The 17,405-nt window shown below is 38.9% G+C and overlaps 1 protein-coding gene and 1 long non-coding RNA gene across 5 annotated transcripts in view; both read right to left on the bottom strand.

Annotated features, from left to right (window-relative positions):
* The window catches only part of LOC306644347, a 125,354-nt gene that overhangs the window by 46,218 nt on the left and 61,731 nt on the right, over window positions 1-17,405 (bottom strand). The gene's annotated exons all lie outside the window — the stretch shown is intronic.
* LOC306644479 (transcription factor Sp3-like) lies at window positions 8,920-13,269 on the bottom strand (the record flags this gene model as incomplete). The annotated part of the gene is made up of 2 exons (XM_079111497.1): window positions 8,920-11,548; window positions 13,225-13,269. 2 exons carry the CDS (start codon window positions 13,267-13,269, stop codon window positions 9,356-9,358), a joined length of 2,238 nt encoding a protein of 745 aa, XP_078967623.1. The 3' UTR covers window positions 8,920-9,355.

Here is a 17,405-nt window from a genome sequence, read left to right as displayed (position 1 = left end):
AGAGAGAGAGAGAGAGAGAGAGAGAGAGAACTTCCGTCACCAAGACAGAATATAAACCCTAAGGGCAAACTGCAAGGGAGCCACCTCCTCCAGCCACACCCTACTGCCTACAGTTGCCAGCCAGTTAGTCCCTGTCAGTGGACTGATGCACTAGTCAGGTTAAGGCTCTCATAACTTGCTCTGTCTCACGGGTGAACTTGCCAGCTAAACCATAACAACTGGGAAGCCACCTTAAGTTTGTACCTTAACTATTTCTCATATGACATTTTCCTCAACTGTCAGCCTTCAGGCCTTTTTCTAGTTTCACAGATTGGAAATCTCACTTTTAAATGGTGCATCCTACTGAACACAGTACTCCATAGGGAAATCAGGTATTTATGTTCATATGTGCATTGAACAGATATATTTTGATGTCCTACTAGGTGCCAGGTACTGTTCAACATTCTAGGATACAGCACAGGTCTGGGCCTTCCCTATTATCTAGCTTACTTTTTTTATGTGTATCCTAAATTAAATAAGCTTTGAGGCAGGGAGGTAGGTGTGTGTGTGTGTGTGTGTGTGTGTGTGTGTGTGTGTGTAGTATGTGTGTGAAGTGTTCACAGCTCACAGGTTACCTTTAACTATTGTTGGGAGAGTCAAAGGTAAGTGAAACAAACTCTTCCTCAGGGAAAAGAGGGCAAATAGGGTACATACTCACACCTTACTACTTTTATAGGATATTTCCTATATACTGCTGTGAGGTGATATTCCATGTGTCTCTTGGTTCTACACCTCTTAAAAGAAATCTGCATTTGTTCTAGAGTTTGTTTTTTTCTTAAAGAATGTGTTATGGGCAACTTCAAAGGATAATGTCTCACTTAAGAAAACAGCAGGCATGCTTAATGACCAATATAGAAAGTTGTGGGCAGGAGTTGTGGCTCAGTGGTAGAGTGCTTGCCTAGCTTGCATGAGGCACTGGGTTTGATTCTCATCGAGCACATAAATACATAAAATAAAGGTCCTTTGATGACTAAAACATACTTTTTCAAAAAAGCTGGGGATTTTTATCCTCAGGGTCCTGTTTGTACACACACTACAACTAACAGATTTATACCAGGCATTGTGGTGCACAGCTTTATTCCCAGTGACTTGGGATGCTGAGGCAGGGGGATCATGAGTTCAAAGACAACCTTAGCAAGTTAGTGAGGCCCTGAGCAACTTAGTGAGACTGTATCTGTAAATAAAAAACGAAAAGGCCTAGGTGGTTATGTACCCCTGGGTTCAATCCCTGATACCAATTAAAAAAGAAAAAAAAAAGCAAAAGAATTAAGCTTCACATTGTTCATGGAATTGGCTTTTAGGGATATACTCTTTGTTTTCTTGTGTTCTGATTTGTTGTACATGACAGTAGAGAGCATTTATACATTTTTAGAGTTCATACATAAATGGAGCGAACTCTCTCATTGGCACATTATAGTTACACATAACGAGGGCATTTGTTGTTGCATATCTGAACATGCACATAACGTGACAACGTGATTTGAACAACATCACTTCCCTTCTCTCTGCCCTTCCACTCTCCTTCCACGCCCTGATCGCTTTCCTCTGCTGATCTTCCTTTGATTTTCATGAGTCCACCCTGCTACACACATACTTTCTTTTCCTTTCTCCTCTTTAGCTTCCACATGTGAGAGAAAACATATGACCCTTGACCTTCTAAGTTTGGCTTATTTCTGTTTACATAATGGTCTCTAGATTCATCTATGACATTGTTTCATTTTTATTTTTGGCTGGATAAAACTTCATTGATGTTATAGGCCACATTTCTTTTTTTTCTTTTTTAAATTTTGTATTATATAATTTATTTTTACTATAAACAAATGGGATACATGTTGTTTCTGTTTGTACATGCAGTAACAGCATACCATTTGTGTAATCATACATTTACATAGGGTAATGAGGTCTGATACATTCTTTTATTTATTTTTTTGCCCCCACTCCTACCACCCTTCTTTTCCCCTCTAAACAGTTCCTCTTTCCTCCATTCTTGTCCCCTCCCACACCCCATTATGTGTCATCATCCGCTTATCAGTGAGATCATTTGTCCTTTGGTTTTTGGAGATTGGCTTATCTCACTTAACATGATATTCTCCAATTTCATCCATTTGCCTGTAAATGCCATAATTTTATTCTTGTTTATAGCTGAGTAATCTTCCATTGTATATGTATACCACAGTTTCTTTATCCAGTCATCACTTGAAGGACATCTAGGTTGGTTCCACAGTCTGGCTATTGTGAATTGAGCAGTTATGAACATGGTTGTGACTGTATCTCTGTAGTATGCTGATTTTAAGTCCTTTGGGTATAGGCCGAGGAGTGGAATAGCTGGGTCAAATGGTAGGTCCATTCCAAGTTTTCTAAGGAATCTCCATACTGCTTTCCAGAGTGGCTGCACTAATTTGCAGCCCCACCTACAACGTATGAGTGTACCTTTTTCCCCACATTCTCTCCAACACCTATTGTTGCTTGCATTCTTGATAATCACCATTCTAATAGGGGTGAGATGGAATCTTAGTGTAGTTTTGATTTGCATGTCTCTTATTACTAAAGATGGTGAACATTTTTTCATATGTTTGTTAATTGCTTGTAGATCTTCTGTGAAGCATCTGTTCATTTTCTTACCCATTTGTTGATTGGATTATTTGTATTCTTGGTGTAGAGTTTTTTGAGTTCTTTATATATTCTGGAAATTAGTGCTCTATCTGAAGTATGAGTGGCAAAATTTTCTCCCACTCTGTGGGCTCTCTCTTTGCATTGCTGATAGTTTCCTTTGCTGAGAGAAAGCTATTTAGTTTGAATCCATCCCAGTTATTGATTCTTGCTTTTATTTCTTGAGCTATGGGAGTCCTGTTAAGGAAGTCTGATCCTAAGCCAACAAGGTGAAGATTTGGACCTACTTTTTCTTCTATAAGATGCAGGGTCTCTGGTCTGATTTCAAAGTCCTTGATCCATTGTCAATTTATTTTAATTCAGGGTGAGAGATAGGGGTTTATTTTCATTCTGTTGCATATGGATTTCCAGTTTTCACAGCACCATTTGTTGAAGAGGCTATCTTTTCTTCATTGCATATTTTTGGCACCATTGTCCAGTATGAGAAAATTGTATTTATTTGAGTTTGTGTCCATGTCCTTTATTCTGTACCATTAATCTTCCTGTCTATTTTGGTGCCAGTGCCATGCTGCTTTTGTTACTATTGCTTTGTAGTATAGTTGAAATTCTGGTATTGTGATACCCCCTGTTTCATTCCTCCTGCTAAGGATTGCTTTAGCTATTCTGGGTTTCTTATTCTTCCAGATGAATTTCATGATTGCTGGCTCTATTTCTGTAAGGTACGTCATTGGGATTTTAATTGGAATTGCATTGAATGTGTATAGCCCTTTTGGTAGCATGGCCATTTTGACAATATTAATTCTGCCTATCCAAGAACATGGGAGATCTTTCCATCTTCTAAGGTCTTCCTTAATTTCTTTCTGCAATGTTTTAAAGTTTTCATTGTAGAGATCTTTTACCTCTTTGGTTAGATTGATTTCCAAGTTTTTTTTTTTTTTGACGCTATTTCAATGGGAGTTGTCCTCATTTCCTTTTCAGCTATTTTGTCGCTTGCATATAAAAATGCTTTAGATTTATGTGTGATGATTTTATAGCCTGCTATTTAGCTGAATTCATTGATGAGGTCTATATGTTTTTGGAGGAGTCTTTTAGATCCTCTAAATATAGAATCATGTTATCAGCAAATAGTGGCAGCTTAAGTTCCTCTTTTCCTATTCATATTCCTTTAATTTCTTTAGTCAACATAATTGCTTTGGCTAGAGATTCAAGGACAATGTTGAATAGAAGTGGTGAAAGAGGACATCCCTGTCTTGTTCCCGTTTTTCAAGGGAATGGTTTCAGTTTTTCTCCATTAAGAATGATGTTGGCCATGGGCTTAGCATAAATAGCCGTTACAATGTTCAGGTATGTTCCTACTCTCCCTATTTTTTCTAGTGTTTTCAGCATGAAGGGGTGTTGTATTTTGTCAAACGCTTTTTCTGCATCAATTGAAATAACCATATGATTCTTATCCTTAAGTCTATTGACATGATGGATTACATTTATTGATTTATGGATGTTAAACCATCCTTGCATTCCATGGATGAACCCCACTTGATCGTGGTGCATGATTTTCTTAATATGTTTTTGGATATGGTTTACCAATATTTTGTTAAGGATATATGCATGTATATTCATCAAGGATATTGGTCTAAAATTTTCTTTCCTTGATGTGTCTTTTCCTGGTTTGGGTATGAGTGTAATATTAGCTTCATAGAATGAGTTCGGTAGGGCACCCTCTTTTTCTATTTCCTGGAATACTTTGAGAAGTATTGGAATGAGTTCTTCTTTGAAGGTCTTGTAGAACTCAGCTGCGAATATGCCTGGTCATGGACTTTTCCTGGATGGTAGGTTTTTAATAGCTTCTTCTATTTCATTGCTTGATATTGATCTGTCTAAATTGTGTATGTCCTCCTGGTTCAGTTTGGGAGGAGCATACGTCTCCAGAAGGGATATACTCTTACCCTGATTGCTGCGATGTTTATGAATTAAAAAATGCTTTGTCTCAAAGTCTGATGTCTTCTACTAACTTCCAAGAGACGATGGCAGTCTTGCTTAACTTGTGAAAAGGATAAAGTCTCAAATCCTCAACCCTTGACAAATGCCACTCAAATCCCCTCTGCCTCACATTCCGCCTCTCATGCAGCCCGAGTACAGTGCAGACTTTGGCTCTCTAGGCAGGAACAACCAGACACCATGTTGCTATGCCTGTGTTGTTTTACTTCTTTCTTCCTGATCTGGGGCTTCTACAATATTCTCTTGCAGCCAGAATCTGCTCAGCTTGCATGTATGCACAGCTGGTGTTGCAGAGGAGACCAGCAGGTGGAGCCAGAGCCAAGCAGACATGGATGTTCCTGGCCCAGAATCTTATGTTCTTGCTTGAGAGGATTCCAGGCAACAGGAGACTTGGTGAAAGAAAGAGGTGTTTTAGAAGAGATAGAGCAAGAGAAAATGGGGACACCCCCCAAGAGAAAGAGTGGATCCACTTAGGAAAAGAGGTACATAGGAAAGTTTCCAGCAAGTCCCAGTAAGGTCCACCTCAACTTCGGACAGACAGTAGGAATGTGTCAGACTTCCTAGTCCCCACTGGACGTGGTTTGGAGAGTCAACGAGTGAGAAATGAAAAGGCTACAAAGAGGCAGCAAGTTTCCCTCTGAAAATAGAAGGCAGTCATGGGCTCGACAGCATAAAATTTAAAAAGTCTTAATAACTGAAAAGCAGGGGACATGGAGGATTCTGTGCAAGTTGATAGTTTCACAAAGTGGCCCTAGAAAATGATAAAGGAATGAGTGTCCAGCATGGCCATTGAGTCAGCTTTGTTGTTGAGGGTATTCTTGGTTTTGTTTTTGCCCTCAACTTGTGAGTTTAGCTTCCCCTATATTTATTGGTGAATTATAATTATAAATTTTAGTGGCATTCATTGTTTCATACTCTTACATGCCCATGATATAACAATGCAATTGGTCAATAATAGTCCCCGGTATTTCCCTTTTCCCTCCCCTAACCCTTCCCCTGGACCCTGACTTCTATTCGACTAGTCTTCCTTCCTCTCTCTTGAGATCCTCTGCACCTGTGTTTTTTAAATTTTTTTTTCCTCTCTCTATCTTCTACATATGAGAGAAAAACATATGACCCTTGATTCTCTGAGTCTGGTTTACTTACCTTAACAAGGCTTTCAACTTCTATTTATTTTCCTGCAAGTGACACAATTTCATTCTTCTTTACTGCTAAATAAAACTCCACTGTGTATATATACCACATTTTCTTTATCTACTTATCATCGATAGATATATCAGCTTTTTCCATTGGTTATCATGAACTGTGCTTCTATAAACTTGGCATGTGTGTAATGAAAATTGTGCTGACTTTAATTCCTTAGAATAAATAACCAAGGGGGCCTTTAGCTAGGTCACATAGTGGGTTCATTCTTAGTCTTTTGAGTAAATCCCACTGATTTCCACAGCAATTATTCTAATTAACATTTGCATCAACAGGATAGAAACAATCCTCTCCCCCACATCCTCTCCAGCATTTATTTTTGTTGGTATGCTTGATGAAATCTCAATGTGGTTTTGATATGCAAATGGCAAATCAAATCTAATCAATTAATTGCTAAAGACATTTAGTTTATATATATATATATATTTTTTTTTTTTTTTGGCCATTTGTATTTCTAGTTTTGAGAAGTATCTGTTTAGCTCATTTGCCATTTATTGATTGGTTTATTTAGTTATTTGGTGGTAAATTTTGGAGTTCTTTATATATTCTGAATACTAATCCCATGTCATATATTTTTGGAAAGTTATATGATAAACCATCCTTACATCCTTGGAATGAAACCAATTTGGTCATGATATTCAATCTTCTTCATATGTCATTGAATATGTTTGCTACTATTTTATTGAGGATTTTGACATCTAATTCCATCAGGACATTGATCTATAGTTTTCATTCCTTGATGTGTCCTGGAAGAATTTAACAGAAAATCCATCTAGACCTGGGTTTTTCTTTGTTAGGCTTTTATTACTGCTTCTATCTCATTGCTAGTTACTGGTCTGTTTAGGTTTTTCTATGTCCTCTTCATTGAATTTTGGCAGGTTATATATGTCTACAAATGTATTTACATCTAAGTTTTCCAACTGACTAGAGTATCAATTTTCAAAGTAGTCGCTAATGATTCTCTGGATTCCTGTGATGTCTGTGGTGATTTCTTCTTTCTCATCTCTTCTTTCTTGAATGTGGTTGCTGGTTCTCTCTCTCTCTCTCTCTGTCTCTCTCCATCTTTCTCTTAATTTGGCTAAGGATTTATAGTTGTCTGTGCAGAGAAACAACTCTGTATTTCATTTATTTCCTTACAATTTTTAAAATTCTCTATTTCATTGATTTTGGGCTCTGATTTTAATTCCATCCTTCTACTGGGTTTTTAATTGGTTTGTTGTTGTTTTCCTCGAAACTTGAGATCCTTTTTGGGGTCTTCAGATTTTTTTATGTTGGCACTCATAGATATAAATTATCCTCTTAGAACCACCTTCCTTGGGTCCTAGAAGTTCTGGAATGTTACATCACTATTACTGTTTGATTCTAATTTTAAAAAAATTTTCACAGATTTCCTCTGTTTCCCATTCTCTATTCAAAGTGTATTGTTCAATCTTCATGTGTTTTTATAGCTTCTGTAGTTTTTTGGGGTGTTGATCTCTAATTTCATTGCATTATCTGATGGAATGCTAGAAATTGTATCAGTTCTTCTGTATTTACTAAGAGTTATTTTTGTAGCCTAAAATATGTCTGGTTTTGGAGAGGTTTCCATGAGCATCTGAAAAGAAAGTGAATTCAGCTGTTGTTGGATAAAATATTCCATACATGTCTGTTCAGTCTATTTGAGTTATAATTTTTGAGTCTGAGCGGTCTTTCCTGAATTTCTGTCTGAATGACCTATCTATTAAAGCAGGGCTGTGTTGAAATCACTCGATACTGTAATGAGGTCTGAGTCTTCTTTAGGTTGCATCGTGTCTGCTTTATGTGTTTAAATACACCAACATTTGGGGCATAAATATTTACTATTGTTATATCTTCTTGTTGGATTGTTCCCTTTATCATTATGAAGTGACCTTCTTTGTCTCTTCTAATTAATTTGGATATGAGAATCAGTATTCCTGCTTCCTTGAAGACTCCATGAGTAGCTATTCCTGCTTGTTGGGGGCTCCATTTGATCGGCCTATCAATCAATTTCCATTCTTTCACTTTGAGCCTTATGACGTTTATGCCTGTGAGGTAATTTTGTGCAAACAAAATATAGTTGGCTCTTATTTTTTTTTTTTTAAATAGTGTTTTATTAACTACCACACTGTTATAATACACTTTAAACGTACAATAAGGTAGCCTTTAAATCTGAGGTGGTCTTAAAGATAACAAATGAACAGAATTTCAAATTTTTGAAATAGGTGAACTGCTGCAGTTATAGGTATACATTTAGGAAAATTGTATAGCTCTTACAAGACCAGCAATGTAACTTTATTTTGTACATTTTTAATTGAAAATATAAACAATAATTAAAAAAGAAAAAGAAAATACAGCATAATAAAAAAACATACGTTTCTCAATTAAATGTATTGAATACATATAAATTTTAAGGGAAGAAGCAAAAAAGGAAAATGGTTGATATTTAAGTGCAGACTGACTACCTAGACAAAAAAAAAAAAAAAAACTTAAAAAAATACCATAAAACCTCTAGTTTTCTATGACTAATATCCATATGGTTGGAGTATCGTCACTATGGAAGTGATTTTGTTATGTTTGCATATGTTATACTTTACTGGTAATTTACATGATGGCTTTTAAGGCCCTGGCAGACATGGTTTTTAGAAACAAGATTGGATAAAAATCACTGCTAAGACGCAATACACCTTATTTTTTTGGTCCTCTAATATTCAAGAAAAGGGATAATTCACTATAACATTTTTTACCACCCAAATGCCTCAACCTATACATTTTAAACTTTTTTAAAGATTGGTTATATTGCCCAACTTCGTTATTGAAAGAATATTAACAAGACATTATTTTGGCAAATTAAATCTTAAACATGGCTTTTCAACAGGATTTAAAAGGTGACTATCCCTAGAGTTCCATGTTAAAATGTAGTTTTCAAAATCTTACAAGAGTAATGCTTAAAATATTGTACATAGTTAACCTAATTAAAATAATTAGCTTCAAAATGACAAATTGATAAGCTAAGTAAAGCCTACACTATGTAAAATTTGCTTGGAAACTTGATTTGTCAGTTATGCATAATAAAAATTCCAGTCATCAAGAAAATTACAAAAATTTTTATCATAACATGATTTCTTTCACCCACCAACTTTTTTTTTTTTTTTTATCTTACAATAGATAAATACCAACATGTTCTCATTTTTACACTAAACCACACAGGATTGATGCATTTGGTTAGACTACCATTCGCATTGTTAAATTCAATTTTCTCTTTATATAACTTGGTAAAATTTCATTTCTTCTAGATTCCAAAAGTACCTACAAAACCCATGCAATTTACCATTTTTAATATACTATGGAATATCATACAAAGTAAGGCATTTCAGTGTCATGTATAACCAAGTTACTGTCAATCCAAAAATTTTTGCACATCAATAAAAAGATATCTAAGAACTTAGGAACAATATTCTTCTCACTACTGTATAAAAATAACCACAATGAATAAGTATTTGTGTAATATTTACTCCATTGTCTCATTTCCAGAAACTGTCACAAGCTGTAAAGGTATTTCAGTGTTGGTAAGGATATCCTGATTGCTGGTGGCAGAAGTATTAACAGTTCCTATCCCTGAAACAGAACCTTGTTGAATATTTGCAAGGATAAGTGTTGTTCCTCCTGCAGTTATCAAAGTATCGTCTCGCCCAGCTTCCACAGAGGCTAGCACTGTACTGCTAGAGTGAATAACTTTTTTGTTTTGATGTGTTTTAATATGTTTGGAAAGGTGGTCACTTCTCATAAAGCGTTTTGAACATTCTGGACAAACAAATTTCTTCTCACCTGTATGTGTTCTTCTGTGCCTCTGTAATTCATCACTTCGAGTAAATCTTTTGCCACAGAACATCCAGTTACAAATAAAAGGGCGCTCTCCAGAATGCCAACGCAAATGCGCTCTCAGATGTGAGGTCTTCCCATAGACTTTACCACATCCTGGTATATGACAAATGTGTTGCTTCTTTTTCCCAAGATTGGTACCTCTCCCACCGCCTTCTTTACAGTTGGGACAGGTGCAAGCTACCCTCCGAAGTCTTTTTCCTTCTTGATGTTGTTGGTCCCCTTCTTCATCTACCACCTGTACTCTTAAGTGTGTTAGATCATTGGTATTCAATGTAGAATCACCACTGAGCTGCCACTCTTCAGGATCAGGTTCTTCTTCCTTGATCCTAATATCTGCAGGACTGTCAGCATTCTCTCCTGGATGTAGCTGTATACCAGTAGAATCTATAGAGTTTACTGTAACTGTCTGTAAATTTGGGAACTGACCAGTGCTTAGACTAACTGGAGTTGAAGTCAAGGCTCCACCTGCTGCAACTTGACCAAGTGTGAGTGTCTGGACAGGCGTCAAAGTTATTTGTTGGGCAGCAGTATTCTGTATTTGCAAATTCTGCAAGTTCTGGACCCCTTGTACTTGAAATGTTTGCCAAGTTATCTGTCCAGAAGGGGTCACTGTCTGTGCCTGAATTAAAAAGGTTCCAGGATTCAGCTGCAACTGAAGATTTTGCAAAGCCTGCTGTGATATATTCTGACCACTGGCTTGCACACCATGGATTGTCTGTGGTGTAATACCTTGCACAGTTTGGGCTTGACTGGTTGGCTGCTGAGAATCTTGAAGTTGTAGATGTTGTACAACAGGCTGTGCTGTAGAAACCTGAATATTCTGAGCCTGTGTCTCTTCGGAAACAGGCGACTGGATATAATTTCCCTGAAGATCTGAAGAATGGACTTGCCCACTAGAAGTAGTCAAGCTATTTGTGTTCTGTTGTAATATACCTGTACTATCTATTGTAACAGGCAACTGTGATGAAGATGATGTTGGCACAAATAAATCTGTATCAGTATTAGTTTCATTAATATCAGGAGAAACCCGCTCACCAGTCCTTTCTGAATTGTCTGAACTATCCATAGCTTGTCCTGTGTTTATCAAATGTCCATCGGCATTAATGCCTGCAGTCATTGTCTGAGAACTGCCTGAGAGTCCCAAAGAATCTAGATCAACACTATTGATTGGTACAAAGGTAATATTTCCTGGCAGACCAAGAGGCACATTAGCAACTACCTGGGTTTGGCCAGGAAAAGATGAACCACCAATTGCAACTCCCTGAACCTGGACTTGACCAGTCTGTGGTATGAGATTCTGGATATTAGCAGGAGGTGTTCCAGAGGCAAGTAAGGTCTGATTAGAGCCAGGAATGATCTGAATTTGACTGCTTTCTTGATTTATACCCCCATTATCTGAAGAGCCTGTGAAACCAATCTGAACCTGCTGACCATCTGTTGACTGAATCTGTGGTATTACTTGATATTGAACATTGGGCACTGTACCATTTGATGAATCTGATCCTGGTGCAACTGAAAATATTTGTTGATTCTGCAAATTTTGAAGGGGAAGGACATACTGCCCACTTGAAGTAGCAGCACTTGGAATCTGTACTAGATTACCAGCTTCATCTTTTATAGTTGTAGGTGTGGCTGACAAAACCTCCCATCGGTTTGGTGCTCCTCCTAACTGTGCAGAAGCCAAATCACCTGTCGCTCCGGTGGCGGCGGCTGGGGCCCCGGCTGCGGCGGCGGCCTCCTCCTCGTCGTCGCCCGGCGATGGCGGCCCTGTCTTGCTGCAGGTAGCGGCCAGCAGAGCAAGCGGTGACGGCTGAGTGTCCTACCCCCCTGGCTCTTATTTTTTAATCCATTTTGTCAACCTGTATCTCTTCATTGAAGGATTGATAACAATATCAATTTCCATTCTTTCACTTTGAGTCTTATGATATTTATGCCTGTGAGGTAATTTTGTGCATACAAAATATAGTTGGCGGGCTGGGGATGTAGCTCAGTTGGTAGAGTGCTTGCTTTGCAAGCACAAGGCCCTGGGTTCAAATCCCCAGCACTTCAAAATATAGTTGGCTCTTATTTTTTAATCCATTTTGTCAACCTATGTCTCTTCATTGAAGGATTGATAACATTTATATTTATTATTAAAGAGAGAAGTTTATTAATTTGTGCCATTTTGATTATGTTGAACTTGGTCCTGTTTCTCATTTGCTTAGCTGCCCTTCATTTGAGATTTGTTCATTTGTGAGCTCTGGAGTTTGCTTTTGATTTCTTCTGTGTGTACTATTCCTTCAGCATCATTCATGAATTCTTTTGGTTTCTGCTTATCTTGTAAGGTTTGATTTCATGTTCAAATCTGAAGATAGCTTCGCTAAATGTAGCAATCTTGGTCAACAGCTATTTTCCTTCAGGGCTTGAAACACATCCTTCCAAGTCCTATTGGATTTTAGAGTTTGAGATGAATAATCACAAGTGATTCTGATTGGCCTGCCAATTGAGGCACATTTGGAGGGACAAACCACAGTTCTGAGGTTAGGTAAGAAACAAAATGGAGTTTTGAGAATAGAAAAAGGAAAGAGATGGACATTATTGAGACTAGCAAAATCTGATAAGAGAATCTTGGTTTTGATGAAAAATATACCATTTTTGTGTGTATCCTAGGGATGGAACCATGGGAAGTCTCCTACTCAGCTGTAGACCTAGTCATTTTTATCTTTTATCCTGAGACAGGGTCTCACTGAGTTACCCATGTCAGCTGGGACCACAGAAGCCTCAGACTCCTCTGAGTTGCTGGGATTACAGGTGTGTGTCAGCACACTTGATTTACAAAATAATATTTCTTGAGCACAAAATGTTTTCTAGGCACTGTGCTATGAGCTCTAAGTGAATTATTTGATTTAGTATAATTATTAGAAAAAATCTACACAGAGTGGGACATTTAAATTTAGAGAGGTAGTGTAGCTTGCTTAAAGTCACAAAGCTTGAAAACAGAACTAGAGGTAAAACTCAGTGTGACTCCAGAAGCTATATTACTACTACTAATAATAATAACATTATATTATTATTATTATAAATGCTGTATATTCATTTCAACTTTTGGGGAAGACCTTTTCTTTTAGTCAGCTTTTGCACTACAGCAACTAAAGGATGTGGTAGAGCAATTGTAGAGAATGAAAAGTTTATTTGAGGGTTTCAGAGGTCTTAGTCCACACAAGGTCAGCTCCATTCCTCAGGACTCTAGCTGAGGTAGGACATCATGGCAGAAGAGTATGGCAGAGAGAAGCAGTCCAAGCAGAATGAGACTCCACTCGCCAAATACAAATATATAATCAAAACCACACCCCAATTCCCACCTCTTCCAGCCATACCCTACCACTTCAGTTACCACTCAGCTAATCCCTGTCAGGGGAGTAAATCACTGATTGAGTTAAGACTCTTACAACCCAATCATTTCTCCACTGAACTTTCTTGCATTGTCCTCCATGTGAAATTTGGGGGACACCTCACAGCCAGACCATAATGCTTCTCGACTTCTGCTAAGTGGTCAATCATGTACACATTCTATACAGAGTCAGGAAGTTGTGATCCATCCTGATGCTTTATAAGGTTCATGACTGACATTTCAATAACAAAAGACAGGTGAACAAAGGAAATGAATGACAAATTTTACTTAAAGTTTTGTATTACACAGAAGTCTTCAGCTAAAGATCCAGAAACCCATTTTTATCCTTAGGTTCAATGAGCACCAACAGTGTGTTGGAATGTGATTGTGAAAAGGACGTGACACAATGGTAATCCACCCAGTGGGGAAACCCAGCAAGGCCTGTTGTTAGGTCCATTTGGGAGGCAGCAGAGAGTCTCTATGTGGGGAAAGAGGTGGGCCTTCTGGATAATTCTCTTTTCTGTTTTGAAAAGTTCCCGTATAGTCCTTCGGTGATGGGCTGACAGATCTGACTCCATGAGAATGGTATAGGCCAGACTCTAAGGGAAATGACTAAACAAACTCCATTTTGCTCTGAGGCTCCATGTTATGTAGGAAATAAGCTTCTCCCATGGGAACACCCCACCTCTGTGCCCATCACCAGTTACTTGGTGTGGCATGTTTAATAATATACAATGGCAACTCCTATGTAGTAAGGAATTGCTCTCTTTTGATTCCTATTGCTCCTAAACAATGTACCATGTGAACAGTGATTTAGTGGATGTTAGCGAACATTCTTTAGTTTGTACCTAGGTAAGGGTCATTTTGACCCACTTCCCCCTCTGTCGATGGTCTCATGATGTTATGTGTAATTTCAATCCACAGCAACAGGCACTTATGATTAATGTAATTTTTGGTATGAGAACCCCTACAACCCTGTGGTGGTGGCTGTTCTCCCAATAGCCATTTTTTGGGGCATTGTGTGAGACAGTCAGCCAGCCCACTTAATAGACTCTCAAATTTGGACTTCTCAGTGGTGATCAGTCTGTTCTTAAGTTGCGCCCCATAACACTTTCATTATGGATGTTAGGGCTCAGAAAACGAATCCCAATGTAAGCTGTGTTAGTATGCTGAGTACTTTGAAGAACAGGAAACCAGAAAGCCCCCAGGAGCAAGATCTATCTGACCTCTCTCACCCTCCTATCCCTGCTTCCCTTCCCCACTGCAAAGTCAGTTAAAAAAATGAAAACTCCTCTTCCTCAAAATTTAGGCATCCACTCTGGAAATATTAGAACGCTAACCTTTAGAACTTCAGTCACTTGCAATTCTCCTGGAAGGGGATTAAGGTAGATCTCCTGGTACCCTAATTTAGTTATGAGAGAGCATTATTCTGAAAGAGAAGCTCAGTCCCTCCTGCTTCCTCTGGTTTCCTTTCTCAGTGCCTCAGCCTATGGATTTCCTTTGTTAGTGGGACTGGGGATGGAACCCAGACCTTGCATGCATTAGGCAAGTGCTGTACCACAGAGCTGCCTCCCCAGCCTGCCTCACGGTATGATTGCTCCCACTTATGTGTGCTCCCACCATGCTGTTGCTATCCACCATGAGGACTTAACTGCTGTGCAGATCTTACATGTCCCCAATGATTTTGATGGACTCCTCATATCCAAAGCACAGTACGTCATCATTTATGACTCACTGTCCTCCTTTCCTGGGTGCTTTTCTCTTCCTGTGCTTGGGAGGATGCCAGGGCAAGTCCTTCAGCCCTTATGATCCCAAAGTTATCTCAGAATTGCTGGCTGGAGGGAGACATGTCACAGGCTTGACCAGGTTTACCACTGGTATTACCCAGAGGTGAGTATAACAGCTATTATGTACTAGATGTACACAGGACAAGTCACTAGCACATGTGGGGCCTAGGTTACCTCTTAAAGCCTCCTATGTCTCAGTGAGACACACATATCAGTGAGGAAACTGAAAGGATTGGAGGTTCAGAGACTTGCTCTGGTTGCACAAGTGGGGACCAGAGAAAGCAGAATTTTAAATTCAGATCAGTCTTTTTGAAGTCCATGTTGTTTGACTCCAGACGATGTTGTTGTTGTTGTTGTTGGTGGTGGTGGTGACCGTCAACTTTATTGCTAAGAGAAGCAACTGTGATTCCAGTCTGTTTCCATGAATAGACTGAAATCAACTTAAAGCATGTGTCCATGGAAACGGTTTGGTTTGGGACTCAGAAAAGCTCAGCAGCAAATGCTGTTCTGCTGTCCCATGTGAGTTATTGGCTAGTTAACTCAACAGTTCTAAGGTGCCTGAGTTTCTCATTTATAAAAGGGGACCAATTTTGATTTCCTTCCAAGAGTATCACCAAGAAAATGAGATGTCTTTTGAAAATACAACAAGCACTGTTCTCGGTGCATAGTTCTTCTGCCTTTGGGGAATATTCCCCTAGTAACATGGGATGTCAGGAACCAGGATTGATTCTTTTCTCCGTCCTAGAAATATCTCACAGTGCCAGCCTGTTCAGTGCACTCAGTGAATGATTCTTGGCTGTACTAATCCTGAAAAACTTGTCGGCCTACTCCTGGGCTGCTTGTGACTGATTTGGTGCCCACGGGATGGGAGGCATGGTGGCAGAATGTGAGAATACAGGGGGTGACTTCGTGGTGAAGTGCCTTCCCTGGGCACATGACTGTAGAGACAGGGACAGGAAGAGAACCCAGACCCTGGGACCTGGGCTTCCCTTCAGAGCTCTTAGTACATAAGGGGAAACACAAAGTGAGGATTTGAAGAAATAATAAAACTGGAAATGTGAGCAAAAGTCAAGCCAACAGGAGCCTTCGAAAGTTGTTTTGTAAAGAAAATCAGTCTTTTCTAAAGCATACATTACTGTAAAGTTTTAAAAAGTTAAATCCAGCTGGGCCCAGTGGTGCACACCTGTAATCCCAGCAAATTGGGAGACTGAGGAAGGAGGATCCCAACTCCAAAGCCAGCCTCAGAATTTAGTGAGGCCCTGGCTCAAAACAAAACAAAACAACAAAACAAGAAGTTAAATCAATAGAAGACTGAAAACAACTTCACTTAGCAACTCATTTGAAATGAATGGAAGCTGAAAGTCTGCAGGTAAGACAAGTGGCAGTTTTAGTAAGAACCGAAGAACTTTACTTTGGAACAGAAATTGGAAGTGTCTTACAATTTCCTTCTTGCCTTCGGTCTACCATTCTCAGAATACTCATTTTTTCTCACCCATTTCTAGCTCCTTTTCATTTCCTGTTTTCTCAATGTGAAGGGCAAGGGGCAGGAGATGATGTGCAGAGGGGACTGAAATGGGCAGGCCCGGCTGACGGTGGGGACCTGAGCCAGGGCTGTGGGTCTAGGAGAGGGGTCCCAACCCAGTGCCACTCTTGAGTACAAGCAATATCACACTGATAGCATTGTAGGGCGCTGTACCTCCTTTCTATGAGAAACACACTTTCCCCCTTCATTTTCATAATTAGTATTTTTTCTTATTTATTTGAAAACATTTTCATTGTACAAATGTATAGGGTAGATTATTATAATTGGAGGCACATACACAGTTTGTAATGAACAAATCTTAAACATTTTAATGAACAAGTAATAATTGTACATATTTATGGGATATGGTATTTTAATACAGGTATATGGTAGGTATGGATCCAATTGCGGCAATAAATGCTTCCATCTTTTTCTTTCTTCCTTTTTTTTTTTTTTTTTTCCGGTACAAGGATTGAACCCAGAGACACTTAGCTGATGAGCCACATCCTCAACCCTCTTTTATTGCAGAGCTGGGAATTGAACCCAGTACCTTGTCCTTGGGAGGCAAGCACTCTACCAACTGAGCTATATCCCCAGCCCCCAACCCTTTTTATTCTTTTTTTTGAGACAGGGTCTCACTATGTTGCTAAGGATAGCCTCAAACTTGTGATCCTCCTGCCTGAACTTCCTGAGTCGCTGTGATTATGGGCAGGAGCCACCATGAGGAGCATGTTTCCATCTTCTTATCATGACTTTGTGTTTGGAGCCTTTGAGATCCTCTGAAAAGAGAGTTTTGAGGATTCTCACCAAACCCATGGTCATTTCAGCTAGTCCTCACCAACCCAGTTCATGGTCCCAGAAACCCATGGTGGTTATAAAGTTCTGGTTTTGTTTTGTTTTCTTCTGTGGTGCTGAGGATTGAACCCAGGCCCTTGCACATGTTAGACCAGTTCTTTACCACTGGGCTACATTCCCCAACACTTTTTAATTTTTTTTT

Source organism: Sciurus vulgaris, assembly GCF_902686455.1.
Source record: "Sciurus vulgaris genome assembly, chromosome: 14".
In the NCBI taxonomy this organism is placed as follows: domain Eukaryota; kingdom Metazoa; phylum Chordata; class Mammalia; order Rodentia; family Sciuridae; genus Sciurus; species Sciurus vulgaris.
This window is presented reverse-complemented; position numbering and strand designations above follow the sequence as displayed.